General features: G+C 42.2%; 1 protein-coding gene across 1 annotated transcript in view; it reads left to right on the top strand.

Moving 5' to 3' along the window:
- The first annotated feature begins 458 nt into the window (after positions 1 to 458).
- fam20cb (FAM20C golgi associated secretory pathway kinase b) overlaps positions 459 to 21,667 on the top strand; it is an 82,097-nt gene continuing 60,888 nt past the window's right edge. Inside the window, 4 exon segments of the mRNA XM_044013995.1 lie at positions 459 to 1,049; positions 1,051 to 1,743; positions 3,042 to 3,217; positions 10,258 to 10,336. Of these exon segments, the coding sequence (XP_043869930.1) occupies positions 1,015 to 1,049; positions 1,051 to 1,743; positions 3,042 to 3,217; positions 10,258 to 10,336 (983 nt within the window). The 5' untranslated portion in view covers positions 459 to 1,014.

Genomic DNA, 21,667 nt, shown 5'->3' with positions numbered 1-21,667 from the left:
CTCACACTCACACTCTGTCCAATTTGCATGTTTTTGGACTGTGGGAGGAGGCTGGAGAACCCGGAGAGAATGTATTATATGTATATTTCATTATTTAATTCAGTATACGCAGTTTATCTTTTCTAATCTGACACTTTTAACACGTTAACGTAAAGTGTAGTTTTTATTATTGATTTCAGTTCGTGTTGTTTTTCATTGTTTTGTGCCTTGAATGTGTGTATGGAGATAAAACTGTCCGCACAATGAATGTGGACCAGGGGAAAAGACGCCCTCTTCTTGTGAAGCTGGGAAGTGCAGGGAGGATTTTGTCCCGGAGGAAAACAGACGTGCACTGTACACCTCTCCCTCTCTCTCTCTCTCTCCCTCTCTCCCTCTCTGTCTCTCTCCCTCTCGCGCTCAGCCAATCTGCGCGCGGTGACGCTGCGTAAAAGGCAGGATCCAGTGTTGGCTCCAGCATCATATTTAACACACCCACCCTCACTCTCACATGCAGCAGACGGGATCTGCGTCCCCGTGTCCCGCTTACACTCTACAGTCGTGTCTCCTGTTAAACCTCTGCCGTGTGTGTGTGTGTGTGTGTGTGTGCGCGCGCGCGCGCGTGGAGCAGATGGGACAGAAGTGGAGGTTGGATGAGACAGACGAGGACACTTACCGGGGACTTTCCAACTGAAGCACATTTAAATGTGGAGAGCTGCACTTTCTCCTCTTCATGTTCTTCTTCTTCTTCTTCTTCTTCTTGCAGCTGAGGTTGTACGGTGACACCCATGCGCGCGCTCGGACCTCCTGGACGCACGCGTTTCACTGATCTTTTCCCCTCGCGCATATTGGAATCTACTCCCTTGTTTGTGAAACATCTGGAGCGCGACAGGAGCCCCGCGGAGAGGAGGATGATTCCTGCGCAAAGCGAGCGCTGACTCGATCCCTGCTCTACCTGGACACTTGCGTGTGATTCTGCGCCTCTGGAGGAAAGAAAACAAGCAGAAACCCGCGCGCACCGAGCGCTGAGCGGCTCTGATGCTGAGAACACCAAAGCCGAACACTGAATCCTTTCCTCAAGACGGCAAGTGAAGATGGTTCGTACGTGTTTAATGTGTATTTCGTCCGTGTGGCGTCCAGTCTGATCAACATCATCAGCGATGTAGTCAGCCTCTTCATCTGCGTGCTCATCATCTGCAGCAAGTACTCGCATCTGCTCAAGCGGGAGACCATGAAGATGATCCTGCTGCGTAAGTTCCGCGTCCTGATCCTCATGGTGTTCCTCATCGCCTGCTCCATGCACATCATGATAGACCTGCTGCCGAAGCTGGAGAGACACGGAGGCGGCGGAGGCGGCGGCGGCGGCTGCTCCTGCTCGAACACGCCGAGCGAGGAGCCCCAGAGCTGGGGGAAGCAGGGCTGGCCTAACAAGCACACGCTGCGGATCCTCCAGGACTTCAGCAACGAGCCCAGCTCCAACGTTTCCTCCCACTCCCTGGAGAGGATCCCGGGTGTTGGCGACAGAACGCAGGCGGTGAGAAGGCTGGAGCTGCAGCAGCAGCAGGGGCTGCGCGGTGACAGGAAGAGACAGTTCATCCAGGACGCAGCTGTCACCAAGAACGTTCCCGTCAGAGGTTCAAGGTTGTTGTCGCTCTACGACCATCCTTTATATAAAAGGTCTGTGCCTCCACTGACAGACGAGGACACGCTGTTCAACGTCAACACGGACATCAGATTTGACCCCAAAGCAGCAGAGGATCAGTCATGGTAAGACAACAACAACAACAACAACAACAACAACAATGTGAAGCTTGTGTTCATGTAGAGTTGAGTGATAAAGTAAATGTTCTTGATGATGAGCTGCTTTTCACTCATTCATTCATTCTACTCTTTCACACCCATCAGTTGGCTGTGGAGTAGTAGAGTCTTGCCTGCAGGTGCCGGGAATCGAATACTAAACCTTCTGGTTGTATGACGACTCACTCTACCTCTAATCCACCGTTGCTGCGTGACAGAAAATCCCCAATTTAGGATTTTTCTAAGTACATGTATCTGTTTTGGCCGTGTTAGGCCTTGGCTGAAGTTCACGTTCTCCAGTTTGTGATACTTCTTTGTTTTGCTCAGCTCAATATTGACCTGTTTCTGAATATTTCTGAGTTTAAAATACACAAGATGCCATCAAAGTATTAACTATTATACTCTTATACGAGGATGAGAATTTAAAGATTGTGAATTACGTGTAGTAAACACTTCCAATTCCTCGTAAATGTTTATTTAAGTACATTTCTTCTACTGTTGGAGCAAAAATGACTGTGTTGGTGTGTGTGGATATTCAAGGCGGTGCTAGTGGTATTAGGGCTGAACTATGTTGAATAAATATGTAATTGCCATTATTTTGACAGGAATTGTGATTGCAAGATCAGAGGGAATGGTAATTTCTACGTCTTTATTCTCATTTTCATCCGAAAAACCTATTTAAAAGTAATTACTGTGCAGATCTGTGAGCGTCATAGATGTTCTCTTCAGTCTGTAGAATAACGTGTTTGTGTAGATTGAGACAATAATTCACCAAAAATGATATCTTGGTTTTAACAAATACTTCAGCCGTGTTGTGATTTTGCTCAGATTTCGATGAATTCTTCAGCTCTAATCATTAATCAGGACCAGATTAAGTGACAGTCAACCATCCCTAGTTTATTGTTTCTACATGATCTCAACACTTTGGTCATTTATAGTTAAATAAAACAAATCTCACAACTGATATCAGTCAAAATCACTCCCAGAAACAGAAAAGTGAAACCTGAGAAAAACCTTGGATTTGAAATGATTGACTCACTGAGCACAGTCTCTAAAAAATATCCCGCTCTATGGGAGCAGAATATATTGTTTTTTTTACACTTTGAGCATTTTGTTGTTTTTCAAATGTCTGGTGATTGTACATCTGTGCTCTTTTACACTCGACGATCCTCTCTGTCCACTCTCATCTGCGTCTCACTCTGGTCTCACTCTGGTCTCACTCTGGTCTCACTCTGGTCTCACTCTGGTCTCACTCTGGTCTCTCCCAGGACCGCAGAAGGCACCGTGGATGAGTTCAGCCCCACAGGAGAGCTGACGGCCGAGTCTTATCCAAACTGGCTCCGCTTCCACATTGGGATTAACCGATACGAGCTGTACTCGCGACACAACCCGGTCATCGATGCCCTGCTCAAGGACCTGGTCAACCAGAGGATCACCAGTGTGGGTGAGTCACGCAACAGTTTATGAGAGGAGATGATCTGATGAAGGTGCAAGACGGGAACTAGACGGGGGTTTAAAGGGGGGAGTAGAAAGCCAGTGACACCAGAAAAGAGCCACAGAACTTTACTGAGGACATTCAATCATCTGATCAAAAGTGTTTCAAAAGTGACCCACATCGGATTGAGACTTTGTCCTCGATAAGGTTTTTGTGGAGTAACTCTTAGTCTTAAGGGAAAGGTAAGAAAAGGATCTTTATAGTCGTTACACAACCACATTTGCAGAAGGAAATTAGAGTATGACTTGAGGTATAAAGGGGATATGAGCACATATGATACTCAGTATCAGCCAAAAATCACTGGATCTGATATCAGAAAAAGAAAAGAACTGAAATCCAGTACAATCCCACGCAAAAAACACACCATTTGAAAGCTCATTGTAAAACTGAGATGTCTGTTTATAGATCGGTGTTAAATCATCACAAATGTCCTTCTAACAGCTAATGTGTTTAAAATTCACCAATAACTGTGTCAGACATACAAAAAACAGTGTCATTGAGCATCCATATACATTTATAGCTGCTTACCAAGGGACCTTAGAAGGAGGTCAAATATGTAACCTTACCTCTACATCATCAAAGTCATTGTGATGGTTAAATGTCTTGTTGTGGGCTGTCTTCACTGCCCCCTACTGTCTGCTAGTGGAAAAGCGGCCTTGCAAGAACAGGGCTGCCGACCCGGAGTCCTCAGAATCAGGAGGTCTTGTGAGAAACAGTCCTCGTGTTAAGACAGTGAGGATGACGGTAGATGATGGATGGATGGTTGTTTACAGTGGTGTCGTAAAAACATATACTCCAGAACTGTAGGGGGAGCTCTGTAGAGAAGAAGGTGGGGAAAAAGCAACCAGACGCACACAGTTCAGCTTCAAACGTGTCGTCAAAACTACACCAACCGAGACCATGAACAAGTCAAGACCAAGACCAGGGTGGGGTTTCACCAGTTTGGCTTATTACTCTGAACTAGTTTGCAGTTAGTCATCGGTTGCACCAGACCAACCTCAACAGTCCCAAGAGACGAGTCTACTTAAAGTGAGCAGCCAATCAGCGTTCAGAGCAGAGTGTAAACCGTGATGCACTCTGGGATTAATAAAGTTTAATAAAGTATCAGCAGGTGTACCTCATAGAGTGTAGAACTGATCTGTTAACTTTGTCAAACATCTCATGTGTTTAAGGACAAACTAAGTGCTGTGTGCCTCCGGATGTTGTTATGCTAATGCTAACTGACAATCCGGCAACGTCTCCACTGCTCACACACACACACACACACACACACACACACATTCATAGATAGATTTGAAGATAGGAAGTTTCATTTTGTTCATTTAAAATCCTGAGTGTCACATGTACGATACCGAGACAAGAGCCAAAACACCATGGCCAAGCGAAAAGGGAACTGTTCTTGTAAACCGGGGGGTTGCCGGTTCGGTTGGGGTTCCCCTGAGCAAGGTACCCTAACCCCCTCATTGCTCCCCGGGCGCTGCTCAGCCGTCGCAGGGTTTCTAGTAGAGGACGGGTTCAGTGCAGAGGAAGGAAGGAAGGAAGGAAGGAAGGAATTTCCCTAAGGGAATAAAGTACACATGACAGTGAAACATTGCTTGAGCCCATGTCACGTCATCTTTCCTGTCACTAAGTGTCGGTTTGTGTGTTACAGTACGACAAACACTGACAGTAAAGTTGCCAAACTTGACCGACGTCAGGTGTGAACTTACTCAACAGAACAGAACAAAACCCTCTGTGCTTTTATTAAAACACACTCTCTCCTCGCCTAGTTCTTGTTTTAGTGAGTCACACGGATCTGCATCTGCACCCCAGTGAACACACACACACACACACACACACACACACTCACAGTCTTAGGATTGTGCTGAAAAAGGCATTTAGTCCCTCACATATTTTCCCTCTTTTAACGGCATGTTTTCTTCTTGCTAATGAAGTGACTCTAAAAAACCCACGGTTACAGTAATAAAAATAGCTTTAATGAATCATCTGTGAGAGCACACATACGATGTGATAAGGTTCAGGTCTTTGTAATTGGATAACAATTTAAATCAGGAGGGGGAAATAAAGAAGAAGCTGAATTTAAGAGATCGCTATCATGGCTCTTATTCTCCATTATGATACCTGGAGAAGAGAAAGAGTCGTATTCACTGGACTGTGTCTAAAGTAGACAAAATCAGCTCATGCTGCTTTATACACTTTTCACATGGCTGTAAAACTGCATTGTGTTTCGTCTCACACTCAAACAAAGTGGAATATGATCACGTGTCGAGCAGGAACTGGGTCTGACTGGTTAAAGTCCCTGTAAATACAGACATTCTCCTCTTCATACATGATATATCTCTCTCCATAGATATATATATATATATATATGTCATATTTTGTTTTCTAGCCGCGTTGACGCAGTTGTTTGAATAACTCAAATGCTGTAACGATATAAAATCCCTCAGCTAAGTAAACGTCTTTGTCCTGAAAGAAAACAGAAACTCTCTGCCACTTACGTTAAATTTCCTACAGAAAAGAGGAAATAAAGTAGAGGAGAAAGATGAGCAGAAACCTGCTGTGAGGCTGCAGTTACCACCGGTAGAGAAAGAGGGCGACAGAGAGCAGGACAGTGAAAATGACGCTTCTTTAACACATTTGTTCAACAGGAAGTTTGATACCGGTGAATTTACGTTAATATTCCGCACACGCGCAGAGGAACCGCGACATTCGCAGATGTTTGCGGTCCCCAGTAAAGTCAGTAGACCAGTATGTGTGTGTGTGTGTGTGCGTCACCCCGACTTCCCGGACACCGAACGGCACTCGATCTGAGCAGCGTCGCCACCTTCTGTCGTCATGTGTGCGCTACACAGTCTCCTTGATATCACATCAGTGCAAAATCTGCGGAAAACTACTATGACGGAACATTTACTCACATATTTACTGCTGGTTTATTCACACTGGAGTAGTTTTACATGGGGCAGTGGAGGTAATGTCATTTCTCCACAGGTTACCAGTAATGTTAATGGCTCCGTTTGTCCCAAGAGGGCTCGGCCAACGGGTCCCGTGTTCTCTTGTGGTGGGTGACCCCTACACTGACAAAAGCTGTGATGCAGGAGGGCGAGGGGTTAGTATTTACTGCTTGTTTGTTCGCATTGGGTGAAATTTTCTGGGCCTTTTTCATCCAAGGTAAACGTCGCCGTAAACTTTGCTGACAAGGTCCAGTAATGATTTCTGACGTGCACATTCACAAGGGACTGAAATCACCGAGAAGCTCTGACAAACTAAAGTCAGAAGAGATTCTTCTGACTTTAGAGACTTAAAGAGTGAGAGGACGGACCTGCAGAAGAGTGTGTTTTACTACACACACACACACACATATGCATGGAGATCGCGGTCAGCCGCAGGCGTTCGTCCGACAGCGCCGACTCCGATCTGCGTCACGAGTGTCACGGCGGAACACGTCAAGTCAGAGAGCGCGAGGGAGAACGACTGCACATCGGGTTTGATTCGTATCAAATGTCGGGGCTTTTTTTTTCCCGTCTGACTGATAAAGTAAATCTAGCGTCGTTACAGAAAAGCCGCAAAGCCTCTGCTGCAGGTTCAGGTGGATTTCTGACACGGGCATTAATCCACCCAGGGGCAGTTATGCGGAATCTATTTCTGATTCTGTCTGTCTTTTTTTTGGCTCAGTCCCCCTCCCACATTCCAAGAGTGCTTGTCGAGTCAAGGTTTCCCATCATGCACTGGCTGTAAAAAGTGATCGCAGATTTTTTTCAGATTTATCTGCCAATGAGGAGAAAAGCGTAACTCCCCTGAAGCAAAGATTAAACACTTATCTGGGAGCAGGATTAAAACTAGCACCTGTGCTGTCTGGCCACGCGAGGAAGACTTTCATTCCTTCCTTTTCTTTTCTTTTCTGTCTTTTCCGCTCAAGAAGTTTGACTCCAGATTTTCTCTCTCTCTTGCTTTGTCGTCTCTCGCCCTGGGTGGATAGAGGAAGCAGTTCTCAGTGTGTGCAGCCAGCTAAATACATGGAGGCTCAGTAATTACAGAGCTTTAACACAGGCCTGAGGCAGAATACCCATGGAAGCCAACAGCAGTCGCTTATTATCTCAACCTAAGGATCTGACTGTATTTTGGACTATAATCTCTTTGGAGCGATATTCATCGATGAAGGCAACAGTGGCACATATGATAAATGGCTTTATATAATAATAATGAGGGGTGTGGTTGTATAAGGTACTGATGCATGCTGTGATGAGCCTGCTCCTATAGAACCAGTGCAATCATGCCTGGAAACACAGATGTACACCTGCTTTAGGAGGAAGTTTGCCTCTTTAAATTCCTGTTTTTTTGGACTGGAAATGCGAGTTTGTAAAACTTCATACATAGAGAAAATCTGCATTTTTAGCTCATGGCGACACTGTAGCTGTGTGTCTACAGCTGCATTGTTTGGTAAGTTTGTGTCACTTTGGTGAATCCAAATCAAGGTTTTCCAACACAAAACAACATTATATTAACTTACTGACAAAGGCAACAGTGGATCATCAACTACTGGCTTGTGTGGCTTGACTTAAAATCGCTGATTTTCTCTATGGAGTTTGGTGCAGGGAGAGTGAGCGACACAAACGTCACTTTCCAGTCAGAAAAGACAACTATATGCTGAAGATAGAACACCCTTAAGTTGATGTACATGTTTTTCAAAGCTGCTTCATCCAGGTTCTCTCAAAAACAACAACTGAGCAATGTCTTTAACGTCGACGGTTCCAGTGCGAAGCCCAAAAAAAGACAGAGGTTAACATTTTTGTGTCATGAAGTCTTGACCAATATGGTTTGTGCTCTGTGACTGGAGGTTTCTGGACTTTATTTTCATGGTCCTTGTTTTTCAGCCACTTCCAGACGCACAAACACCCAGCAATTACCGTTATATTTGCCTTTATTTCATACAGTGTCTCTCTGCACATGCACACACACGCACACGGTCATTGATCCTTCCACTTGTAATTTTCCCTGTAAACATTTAGCTTGTCCTCACTATTCCCATATGTAGAAATAAATGAGAGAATTGATCGGTGGAGGTTGTTGTTTGGAGAAACGCCACCAAAACACCGTTTACAATCGATCAGCTGAAGGGGAAAAAAAAAAAACCCAAAAAACCCAGACAGAGATTGTTTTAGCTCCGCTTTGTCCCGCGAGTGACTTTAGACTGTGTTCTCTTCCAAAAGGGGACAAAACGTGAAGGACAGAGGGATGAATTGAGACGGAAAAAGACAGAGACACAGACCCTCTGGAGACACACACACACACACACAGGACGAGTAAACAGCAGAGGAACAGACAGTGTTGGGACGAACACTGTCTGTCCTTCACCCGTCTCCTCTCCTGTCGAACAAACACTGGGACATCAGCACTGAGTCCATTCAGAGCACACACACACACACACACACACACACACACAGACAAACCCGCGTCTACACACACGTGTACACACAAGGTTACATAACAGTGGACTGTTGTGTGTGGCAAATGAATGTTTGAGGCAGCAGCACCTGACATGTCTATAAAATGTTAATATTAATACCTCAAAGCGATACTTTTAGAGTAAAAGTACAAGTGTGTTACCAGAAAATGACTTTGGTAGAAGTTGAAGTCCCTTTTTTATAATATTACTGAAGTAAAAGTCTTAAAGTATATGACATTTACTGTACTGAAGTATTTAAAAGTCATTATCTGACATAAAATGTACTTACGTTTTAGAAGTAAAAGTAATGGTGGAAGGTTGTGGGTTCAATTCCTCGCTCTGCTCGTCTGTGTCCTCGAGCAAGACACTAAACCCCATGTTGCAGCTTGTGAATGAAAGATGTGTGAATGTGTGAAATCTGTGTAAAGCAACTCAAGACTAGAAAAGCTCTAGAAATACAGACCGTTACTTTAACTTTACCATTAATCGTTGCTAGAAATGTAAATGACTTAAGTACAGATATGTGAATGTTGTACTTAAGAGAAGTACTTGGTTACATTACAACACTGTAAATAAGGCAGTTCACTTCAGTCTGTTATCCCATTGTATTTTCATCTTGTGGTTGCGGGTGAAAATCCCAGTAGATCAGCAGTTTGTGAAATCCTCAGATCAGCCTTCACAGTCCCTAAAATCTCATTTCTTCAGGTTGAACTCCAGAAGCTCGTCTTTACTATGTTTACGTACTTAAATACACGGATATTTTCATTAACAAGAAGTTGATCGGGTGTACCTGATAAAGTGGACAATAGTATATTATATTTTTTTCTCTGTGTTTGAAATTAACATAAAATGAATTGACTAGAGTTTTAAATATTACAGTAAAATGTAAAAATATTCAATACATAATCTTAATCGTTATTACAAAGTTTAGATAAATGCATTCATTTAGATGACAGTGTTAGCATACCAACACTACACAGCATACTGGATTTAAATGTGTTTTTTTTAATGTTGTTTTTGTTTAGTTTTTTGGTAAAAAAAACATTAACTGCACTGACTGTAGCTAACGTGTCTGGAGCCACACAAACCATGACTCGTTTAAACACTTAGCTAGCAAGAAAAACACAAGCATTGTTTTCAGAAAAGTCAGAAAGTCGGGGGAGTTAAGATTTGGAGGTTTTCTTTGTTTGAAATTATTGCAAAGTTAGACGTTTTCTTTAGGTTAAAGTGGTTTAAAAACATCACATAATGGTTTTGGGAATGTGGGCAACCACAAGCTAATTATCACTGTCTGTAAGCAAAAGAATGCTAAGCTAAGCAAATGTAAACTAAAAACTTGCATTAGAAAAACAAAACGGCAGGTGGTCATTTATTAAAAACAGGAAACTGCTACATTAATTAGCTTAAACAACTTGTAGTGTGGCTGTTTTTAAATAAGCTAAACTGGTCAAATGTTTGTGAAACTGAAACAGCAGCTAAATGTGTTATTATTGCTTATTATATTTAAAATGATTAACGTCAGTGTTTTCTGTTTGACTCCCAACAGCGATGAAGTCTGGAGGAACTCAGCTGAAGCTCATCATGACCTTCCAGAACTACGGCCAGGCTCTGTTCAAACCCATGAAGTAAGTGGTTTTTGTTTGTTGACCCTGATGTTGTTCCGGTTAAACTGCCCGGATCGCCTCTGCTGCTGGACCGGGCAGCGTTTTCTGTGTCAGGTGCACTTTTAATATCTTGTCAGACCTTCAAGAGCTGTTTCAACATAAAACACCAGCCCTGCATTTTTATTTTTTTACTTCAAATGATACTTTACTCATTCTCATCACAACATCCATCTCGTTTCCTCGTCGACCGAAGGCCGACATCTTTCTGCTGTGTCAGAGCCAAATCGTGAAGAGTCACTTCACCTCACAAGGCTTTCAAAGCTGCAAAATGTGTCCGTCAGTCGCCTTGTTGGTGGTCGGCGGCCCTCGTGCAGACACGGTGTCTCTTTATGAACAATTCCCTTGATCTGATTTTGATGTTTTGATAATGAAAATGACACAGTTACGTTTGCAGTGGACACTTTTGTGCCTCTGTTCAACAGAAAAAGCAGATTTTCTGAGCTCAGTGAGGAGTTTTTGAAAGCGACACAAACTCCAGTTTCCTGGTACATAATTGATGGAAGCTAAAGACCAGGGGTTATAGGTTTATGTGTACCACTAATAAGGTTATCATCGGCATACGCTTTGATTTCTTTTTTACTCTCAAATGCTGCTGCATTGTTCAGTCAGTCTTGTGTTTTGTATCATCACAAATTTCCCTTGAATATCAGGAGTTAGTAGTAGTTAGTGGTGACTAACAGTATCGGCTGTCAATCATGTTTAACTACCGCCTTATGCATTCTTTATAAATCATCTTTTCCCCTGTTCTTAGTCTCTTCTACCTCTGTCTTTTAGCCTATTTTTTTCCCTTTTCTCACTTCCTGTTCCTCTTTATGGAATATAATTTTTAAGGGTTTAAGAGACACCTTGTCATGTATCTTGGTTGAATTCATAGAAATCATTAAGTCTCCCCAGTGGTAAAAAAAAATACTGCCCTGGTATAAACTGTGAAATATTTAATTAATTCACATTTCCTTTATCCACACTGTCATATTTAGGAAGATAAGACGTCCCAGAAGAAGGGCTCTTTGCTCCTAATCCCTCCTCGATTGGCGGATTTAAATGTCACCCGTCCTTTGTTATGGTGATTGTAATTAAATTGTGGGTTAATGGTTTTCCACACACGCTGTTGTGTGGCCCCTGCGTGTCAGTTTGGAGAGGCTGGGTTAAGCCTGTGGATGATAGGTAGCGAGGTTTTTTTCCATGGGAGTAAAAAAGCCATTCAGCGACAGTTGTAATTACTGTTTCAATGGTACCACATGAAGTCTGGCCAGACGCAACAAGCCTGAAATCATCCTGAAACGAGACCATGACTTGAGAGGAGGGAAAGGATGGGAGAGAGGAGAGGAGGTGAGGAGAGGTGAGAGAGGACCGGAGGAGATGGTGAGGTACAGACAGATTAGGAGACTCGAGCTGAGGGTGTTGTCAATACACGCGCCGAGTCAAAATCCAGAGATTATCTCGGTGCGCTGCCTGGAATTTGAAGCCGGACAGAAAATGTGAAATGACATTTCCCGAGAAAAGGCACGGGGCGATGGGTTTGGATGTAAATCTCTTGCTTGACAGTTGTGCTTGTCAGAGCTGCCGTGATATTTGATAATCCCCAAAATGGCAAGAGAGAATGGCGGAGGGGAGGGCGGGGGCTCAATCCCTCTTGCTTGAATGAGCTTGACTTTAAAGTGTCCACTGTGTAATAATTAGTGACATCTAAAGCCGTGTTTTCAACCAGTAGAACGGTTTGGTTTGAAACATTCCCATTAGGATTAAAACAAAAATAACTGGCCCTAACCAGTGCATTTTTGGCACCCTTCCCTTGGGGTACCGGAGTAAAATGGTACAGTATGGTCAGGGTGGAGCTAGACCATGTCTTCAGACCATCATATGCTGCTCGTTTTATATTTCAAGGTATTAGGAAAGCTAAACGTGGCTGTGGCATATGCCGTAAAGTATAATGTTGTGGTTGTTTTTGTGGCATTGACCTGAAATCAGAAGTTCCATGTAGACCTGCTCATGCCTTGACAGAGGTGACATGAGTTGATGTACCTTCAAAAGAATCTTGGAGACATTGTTTGAAGTTTGAAATCCTGCATTGTGTCGCTTTAAAGCAAATATACTCTCATATAAACATGGAGTATTGAGATGCCTGACCATCACACCACCAGGGACTGTAATGACGTATTCATGCAGAACTTCCACTCTTCTTGGAAGACTTTCGTCAAGATTTCAAAGTGTTTCAATAGGGACTTAGTGTCCATTTATTCTGCAGGGCATTGATAAGGTCAGGCACTGATGTTGGACGAGAAGACCTGGGGTTGAGGTCAAGGCTCTGTGTGGGCTCACTCAAAGTCAAACCATGTCTTTATATTCCTTGCTTTGTTCACTGGGACTGGGAATAGAAAAGGACCTTTCTCAAACTGTTGCCACAAAGTTAGTATTGTCCAAAATGTCTTGGTATGCTGAAATGTTACGATTGTCCTTCATTGGAGATACGTGGCCTAGAGCCCAAAGCCTGATTGACGCACCTGAATTCAATACTTAACTTCCTTTTGTCCATATAGTGTAAATCCCTCCCTCTAAACTCGTGCTGTGGTTGTAAAAAAGAATCGTCCAATTATGAGTACAAACATACTTATGTTGGTTTAGTTCCTGCCAAAACACAATTCCTAAATGTTTAGAAAATTTGAAAACTCATGCTGGCATGTTTGTTTGTCACGTGGACTCCAGTCAAGATCTTTGAAAGATTAGCACATTGGTTTTTCTGGCTGTACAGACATCATGTCCGTCACCATCACCGTCACCGTTACCATCACCGTCACCATCACCGTCACCATCACCGTCATCACATCACCACACGATCACCATCACTCCTCACCATCACCGACACCATCACGTCACCATCACCATCACCATCACCATCACCACCGTCACACTGTCACCATCACGATCCTGCGTCACACTCATCACCATCACGTCACCATCACCGTCCACCATCACGTCACACCGTCACCGTCACGATCACCATCACCGCTTCACCGCCACCGGGCTACCGTCACCATCACACATCATCACCCCCTCTCCTGGATCTGCTGCTGGTGTTTCTCCATGGTGCATCAGAAGTGACAGAGGCTGAGAGATCAAAGACTTCTCCGGCTGTGCTCTTCAGCTTGGCTCCTCTAAACTCCGATGCAAATGTGTGGCAGGCAATCAGGCGGCGCATGTGGGCGGGCGGGCGTGCATGTGCTGACTGGGTAACGATCGGCCCTTCCAAACATCCATATCTGTGAGAACCTGCACTCTCGCTCCTCTGCCCTATCTGGTTATCAGGCCTGCTGTCTCTTTGTCCTCCTTAGTATTCTCCATCATTCCACCTCCCTCTCCCCTCTGCAACTGTTTGTTTTTCTCCCCCACAAGTTCTTTACCGAACAGCACAGATGAAGAAATCCATTAACAGCCTCGCTGTATTGATTTTTATAGGTAGTCTCTCTTCTCCTTCCTCCTCCTCCTCCTCCTCCTCTCCCCTCTCTCCCCTTTAGAGAAAGACAGAGCGAGTGATCCGATGCGTTGTGACTGTAGAGCATCACACACGGCGCAGCGCGATGCGACAGAGATTTAATCAGCTCCTGCTCGATTGAGACACCTACAGTACTTGTCCACTGTGATGTAACGCGGATGAATCAGCTCACTCGACTTCACGTCTGCGGCTCAGTTGTTCAGACGTGGAATTAAACCCACACTGAGCCGGGCTAATCTTACTCCAGGCTTGTGCAATATTTATATTTTTGAGACCACAGTCCTTGTGAGATCAGAGAGGCTTCATGATGGTAGCACAGAAACAATCCCCAGTCCTTTGCTGCATAAGTAGACAGAGAATAAATACTGTAACCTGGAAAACAGCTTGACTCTCAGTCTGAAGACTAAGCACAATTATCATCTTAGTCGTCCTCCACAGTCTGACGCGTCCGTTTGTTTCATCTACACAATTGATTCCTTTGCTGCGGGGGAGATTGGAGGCTGTCTCCACTGCCCCCTACTGCCTGTTAGAGGAAAACCAACCTTGCAAGATTAGGATCGCCGACCCTCAGGAGTCCTCAGGATCAAGTCTTGGGTCTTGTATCTCGACACTACACACAAACCCTAGCCAGGTACCAACTATCAGATCCAGGCGGTGATAGGTTTATTTTAGATGTTCTTCATGGTAGAGTCGGTGAAAAAGAAGCAGAGAAAACCATTGTCTGAAGAAGCGACTGTGGGTGTCAGCGGTGAGTTAGGATGAAGAGGTAGATGATGAATGGATGAATGTTCACGGTGGTGTCGTAAAAGTATTTACTCCACAACTGTAGGGGGCGAAGGCGAAAAAGAGTTCTGCTTTAACCCTGCAAAGCAAATCAATGTGTATATATATAGATATATATAGATATAGATATATATATATATATAGATACATCTATATATATATATCTATATCTATATATATATCTATATATATATATATATATATATATATATATATATATATATACAACACATAATGTGCTGAAATACTGTAGAAACAAAAATCTGTGTGTGTTAGTGTGTGTGTGAGAGAGAGAGATAGTGAGAAATGATGGGAGGGGCACGGGGAGATAAAAAGTAGGTCATGTTGACGCCACAGTGTTTTGGTAATTACTCAGACGTCCAATGGCGGTGATAGAAGTTCTGCAATGGAGCTTTACAATGGCTGCGAGTGCACAGTGATCGTTCTTTTCTTTAGGCTCCTTTTGTTGACCGTCCTCACAACGACTGTCCTGACGTCTGGTAGCAAAGAAAGGAGTCGCCAATTATGATCATTATGGCCGTCACTTAATAAAAAACGTGAGTATATAATAGTATAGAAGAAGAAGAAGAAACAGTTATCTCGGAGAAGGTAGAAAATCCCTGGGGCAACAAAACACTGGGTACCTTTGAAAGCTCACCCTCAAGTCCAGATAATACCGATACACACAGCGTGTCTTTTGCTGTCAGAAATGTCCGTGTACCTTTTAGTGCGAATAAAAAGGTGTGGGGATCAAATCTTCAGGGACCCTTTTTCACAAAATAGATATAAAACAGTGGTTTATTTGAGTCTCCGCTGGCGCGTCGTACTTTACTGAGCTCTTTGAACTACAAGTGTCTTTGTAGTCAATCCCTCGTTTTATGTTTGACTTTGTCTCTTCCTGCCTTTTCTGTTTCTTTTTACATGTTCTTGCCATACAGATTGTGCTTCTGGGAGCTGGGGAGGCTGATTGTAATATTTATGGTGAAATTAGTCTCGGCGCACACAAAGCCCGTTAGAGGATGAGTGCGGATGATTGACGAAGGAAGGTGGAGGGGTGTGGTGGGGGGGACGGATGATTGATATAATGATGGTCTACCGTTTCTCCGCTTCCACTTAATTGTATCGCTTGTCAATCAGAGCGCCGAGCGTTGGCTCCGTCATGTGGAAGTCAATCCCTGCATTCCCAAATGAGATATCGGCTCTTCCCGATCCATATTGGTGCCGTGTCAGGTCCACAAGGCGTTTTTTTTGATTGACACATCGGGGAGACGAGGAGCGGGAGCCGCATAATGTCACATCGTTTATGTCAACGATGTATTGACGGCAGCACAAATAACAGCCTGGAGGAAACGTCTGTATTAAATGTGAAGTATTAGTGGGCCTCACTGGCTCCAGGTCAGTTATAGATATATAAGATCTGCTGCTGGTCCACAAATCGCTCAATGGTTTAGGTCAAGAATCCATTATTGACATTAAAATTAAAAGAATATAAACCTCGTAGGGCCCTGGGATCTACTGCCTCGGGTCAGATAGTCCAGTTTTGAGTTCAAACCAAATTTGGATTTAGGTGTTCTACTTGGAACACCTAATTGGAATTCCTGGAAATGGTTATTCTCCCCAAATGATCACATTTTTGAGGTACTAAATGTTAGTGAAAATGGGTGAAAATTGGCACACAAATTAGAACTGGCGAAAAACTTCCTAAAATAAGAAATTCTTAAACGTGGTGCAAAATGGCTCGGTAGCGCTCCCAAAGGTTAAACCTGGTAGTACAAAGCCGAAACTAAGTTGCACCAAATTTCATGAAAATTGGTGGAAACATGTCACAGCTCAAGACAAACAAAAAAGTCTATCAGGACCATAGTCTCAACTCAACAGGAAGTACAGCCATTTTGAATTTGATGTCTATCTTGGCGTTTCATAAATGAACGAAAATAAGTTGTCTGACCACATTAATCGTACCAACAAATGCGTCAATTTGTACTAGACACATCTAAGATGAAAAGTTGCCAAAAGCTCTGGCAGATTCAAAAGGGGGTGGCCACAGCATAAAACCAACTTATTTACATTAAATATCTATTTATTTTCTGTTATTTACACGTGCATGTCCATTCTGTGTGACATCCAGTGAACTTCTCTCCCTCTGAGGATAAAGATAACATGTTTCTCTGCTTGTGTCGTCAGTGGGGTCAGGGGTCAGGGGTCAGACAAACAGTAAAACTCCCCTCAGACAAAACGTGTGACCTCGACTTTTATGAATCCGTTTCCTTTCAACTGAAGTGATCCGACTTTTGTTGTCTGACGAGTTTTTACGCCGTGACTCAGATTTGTGGCTATTTATACAAAATCTATTTCCAATGAAATTAACCATAGACTGTATGAAATTAACATGGCAAAAATCCAATATTCTTCTGTTGAAGGTTAAATTTGATGGTTAATAATAAATGGGTCAGTTTTTCTCATACCTGCTGTTGCTGACTATTGTTCTCTGTTTAAGTAATATCACTTGATCAAGCCTATTCTAACATTCCACACTACAAAATAAGTCATTAAAGTATGTATGATTCATGCTGATATCGTATGGGTTTGATATCGGTATCGGCCAATACTCAAGGCTGCAATATCGGTATTGTATTGGTAGTGAAAAACTTGTATCGGGACATCCCGAGTAGAGACATGATGATTTGTGCAGTAATTAGTAACTAATGTTTGTGTCGCCTCCATGTTTAATTGGCTGAAATGTTAAGTGGGTGTGACCTCTACGTTGTGAATGGCTGAATATAAAATCATTGTGTGTGTTTTCTTGTATAGACTAGCAGCAGCAGCAGCAGATTGTCAGAGCATGTGTCTGAATGCATAGTGAGCGTCAGCAGGTTTGTGATGCAGAGGAGCCGGTGTTGTCTCCCGAGAGCACGGTCTCTGCAGCAGTGAACAGATGGATGAACGTGTTAGTGTGCATGTTCAGTGCCAGAGGTCACAGACGAACCGTTCACCAGGTCACGGCACAACATTCGTCCAAATGAGCGCTGGAAACATGTGTGACAACACTGTGGAGTCACAGAGTCTGTCCATACACATGTAAGCTGCTGCATCACTGCAGAAACAGCTCTTATAAAAACTAGATTACACTTATTCTTAAAGAAAAATAATCTGACTTCTAAATTTCACTGTACTGTTCCTTGAAATTAAGAAAAACAGGCCAACATTTAAGAAACAAATAAATTCATTCCGTTGCATGAGAAAAGTTTAACAATACATGGGTAACTACACTGTAAAAGCAAGCCAAATATTCTTAAATTGATTTAAATGATTAAGAAAAAAAATGTGCCACTGGCTTTATGTAAAATTTTCTTGACGAGAATTCATAAAACATAAAACTTGTAAATCTGCAGCTCCTCTTAGACTGTGATATTTGTTAAAAACAAGGAAAAACTGGACAGAATTTTAACTTCTATAACAAACGATGTTTGGGTTGTATACAGGGTTTTTAAATTACAACATTTTATAGAATTACAAAATAACATTTACCCTCCTAGAAATAAGCCATAAAAAAACTTCACTTTGTTTAAATTCCTTCCATTCACCATTGGCTTGAAGTAAAATTTTCTTGGCTGGAATATTTAATAATATCTTATAAATCTGCAGCTCCTCTCAGACTGGGATGTTCACAAAAGGACAAAAACTGCGCAAAAATGACTACTAACAATAAAATGAACGAACAACTTTCTTACATCTTGTCCAGTTTTGTCTCGTTCTAAGGAACATTTCCGTCTGAAAGTTTTACAAGCTACTTTTAACCCACTGAGAATATTTGAGGTTTCCTTGTGGGGATGTTTTTGCTGGGTGACGATTGCACTGTAAAAACAGTCATACTAGAAATAAAGCAAATATACTTGAATTGATTTAAATGTTCTTCTTTTATGATGCTGTGTACAAATATTTTGCTTGACTAGAATTTTTTGCACTTTGCAGTTGTGATTTTATATAAACCCTAGTTTAATCTTGTTTCTGGTCATTAAAGCTTAAAGTAAACTATAAAATCTGATAAAATAGTTTTTTTCTTGTTGAAAACCTGTTTGTGAAGTTTATTTATCAGTTTAGTCAAAAAAAAAGAAAAAATGTCCTTTTTTTTCTTCCACATTTAAGAACAAAAGCAGCTTTTTTTTTGGTGAGAATTGTCCGTGTGTTTGAGTCTTTTCCGTCCTCTGATAAGAGTCTGGAGGACAAACTTATTAAAAATCAATGCAGGTGATAAAAATGTTGAGGAAGAAGCAGCAACAGAAGAACACAAACTCAGCACACTGGACACAAACACCTAACATTTTAAATCATAAATCATCACACTGACAGAACGAGGCGCGAGACGGATCCGCACATGAATCAATAAATCAATATTTCATTGTCAAGCCTTTTTTAATCTCCCAGCCTCGTTTGTCAGGTAATTTTTCTCTTCCTCTGTCCTGTAAGAGAAGAAACATCTGCACAGTAAATATCACTGAACTGCAGTCTCAGGCTCAGACTCAGGCTCAGGCTCAGGCTCAGGCTCAGGCTGCAGTCAGGGTCGGCCTCATTTGTGAGGAGAGAATGAGCCGGACTGTGTGAGAGAGTCGTTAAAGTCCACTAAGCTCTGTGAAGCGCGTATCGACCCGGTTCAGACGTGTGAGGGGAAGCGAGAGTGAGATGAAAAGAGAAAAATCAGATGAACTGTGGGAATCTGGTGTCAACAACACAAATCTGCTGCAGGAGGGGAAGAAAAATAGAGAAGAGAGATAAACAGAGTGTCGGGAAAAACCACAGGAAGCTGTTTTCGCTGAGCTGAACTCACAGAAATATGATTTTACTCCAATATCAGACAAACGTGTCTCCTCTCAGTGTGAGCTGCTGTTCTCACAAATCACTTTTCCTACAGTCTGATTCACACTGGTCAACATTTCTAATCCGCTGTGTGTGTGTGTGTGTATGTGTGTGCACTGACTGTGTTTAAGTGAGCGTGTTGTTGTAATGTTGTGTTATATTATATACATATGTAGTCATGCGCGCAGGGAACATCATTTTGCCAAGGGGTGTAAGGAGATTTAGAAACCGGTTAGAAGGTTAGAAATCCAGCTAGTCTTAATCAGACTAAAACAATAATTCAGTTGTAAACATGTTAGTCTGACTAAAATCCAGCTAGTCCTAGTCAGACTAAGACAATAATTCAGTTGTAAACATGTTAGTCTGACTAAAATCCAGCTAGTCTTAGTCAGACTAAGACAATAATTCAGTTGTAAACATATTAGTCTGACTAAAATCCAGCTAGTCTTAGTCAGACTAAGACAATAATTCAGTTGTAAACATGTTTGTCTGACTAAAATCCTGCTAGTCTTAGTCAGACTAAGACAATAATTCAGTTGTAAACATGTTAGTCTGACTAAAATCCAGCTAGTCTTAATCAGACTAAAACAATAATTCAGTTGTAAACATGTTAGTCTGACTAAAATCCAGCTAGTCCTAGTCAGACTAAGACAATAATTCAGTTGTAAACATGTTAGTCTGACTAAAATCCAGCTAGTCTTAGTCAGACTAAGACAATAATTCAGTTGTAAACATATTAGTCTGACTAAAATCCAGCTAGTCTTAGTCAGACTAAGACAATAATTCAGTTGTAAACATGTTTGTCTGATTAAAATCCAGCTAGTCTTAGTCAGACTAAGACAATAATTCAGTTGTAAACATGTTAGTCTGACTAAAATCCAGCTAGTCTTAATCAGACTAAAACAATAATTCAGTTGTAAACGTGTTAGTCTAACTAAAATGGAGCTAGTTTTAGTCGGACTAAAACAATAATTCTGTTTTTTTAATGTAATAAAGACACGTTAGTCAGATTAAAATCCAGCTAGTCTTAATCAGACTAACATACCTGGATAATGTGATTCATAGTGATGATTACTCCTGAATGTTTACATTTAGTCAGACTGGAGTCAGACGTTTTTGTTTTTCTCTCACGTAAACTCATTCAATACACACTCTAGTTTATAGAGAGATACAGCGCCACCTGCAGGGTGGAGTCACACATACAAGGACAATAAATCTGTTTTGTCCTGCACATAACGTAAACTCAGTCTGTCTTAGTCTGACTATGACCTTAGTCTGATTAAACTGTGATTGTGGTTTATCCTTAAAGATGAATGTATGTAAATAAAACAGTTTATTTTACACCACAGATCAGGACAATAACAGCCTGAGTTTCATTCTCGCTGTCACATCACACCGCGTTTTCCTTGCCATCTGTCAGTTCACGCTTCACACACGCTGAAACACTGTACGGGGTTTTTCTGGACGGAGACTTTTCTCCCACGGCTCCGTCTTTCAGAAAAATAAAAACCTCCCTCCATTGATTTCCTGTTGCTTTGGGACCAAAATAGAGCCGCGCTCCGAGTCCCTCGTGAATTTACACGCTGTTCCAGACAAGTAGGGTGTGTGTGTGTGTGTGTGTGTGTGCGCGCGCGTGTGTGTGTGTGTGCCATGACAGCAGGTCTCAGACGAGGAAGACAAATAAACAAGGAGCGAGAGAGCAAAGCACACACACACACACACAGAGGGCACGGGAATAAGACTGTACAAGGTACAGAGTCTTCTGCAGAGGATAATGAGTTTGGCCGATTTCCCATGACTCTGCTGCACTGTGAGAGAGAGAGACAGAGACAGAGAGAGAGACAGTTGTTAGAGCTGACTCACTCATAATGTGGTGAAGATGCTGCTTAGATTCAGCTTTATTATGATTGTACAGAAATTGTGCAAAGAAATGAAGTTTAGTGTCCACTCCAAAGTGCAAATGAAGGTATATACTGTACAAGTGAATGAATGAATGAATGAATGAATAAGGTTCATGAGCAGCAGATAAGTGCTAGTATATGTATATATATATATATATATATATATATATATATATATATATATATATAAATATAATATTTACACAGAGATTCATGAAATATAAAATGAATGTACAGCAGTTTTGTTGTTTACAGTTCATTTAA

This window comes from Solea senegalensis, linkage group LG18 (genome assembly GCF_019176455.1).
Source record: "Solea senegalensis isolate Sse05_10M linkage group LG18, IFAPA_SoseM_1, whole genome shotgun sequence".
In the NCBI taxonomy this organism is placed as follows: Eukaryota; Metazoa; Chordata; class Actinopteri; order Pleuronectiformes; family Soleidae; genus Solea; species Solea senegalensis.
The sequence above is the reverse complement of the archived record's forward strand: the minus strand, read 5'-3'. Positions and strand labels throughout refer to the sequence as shown.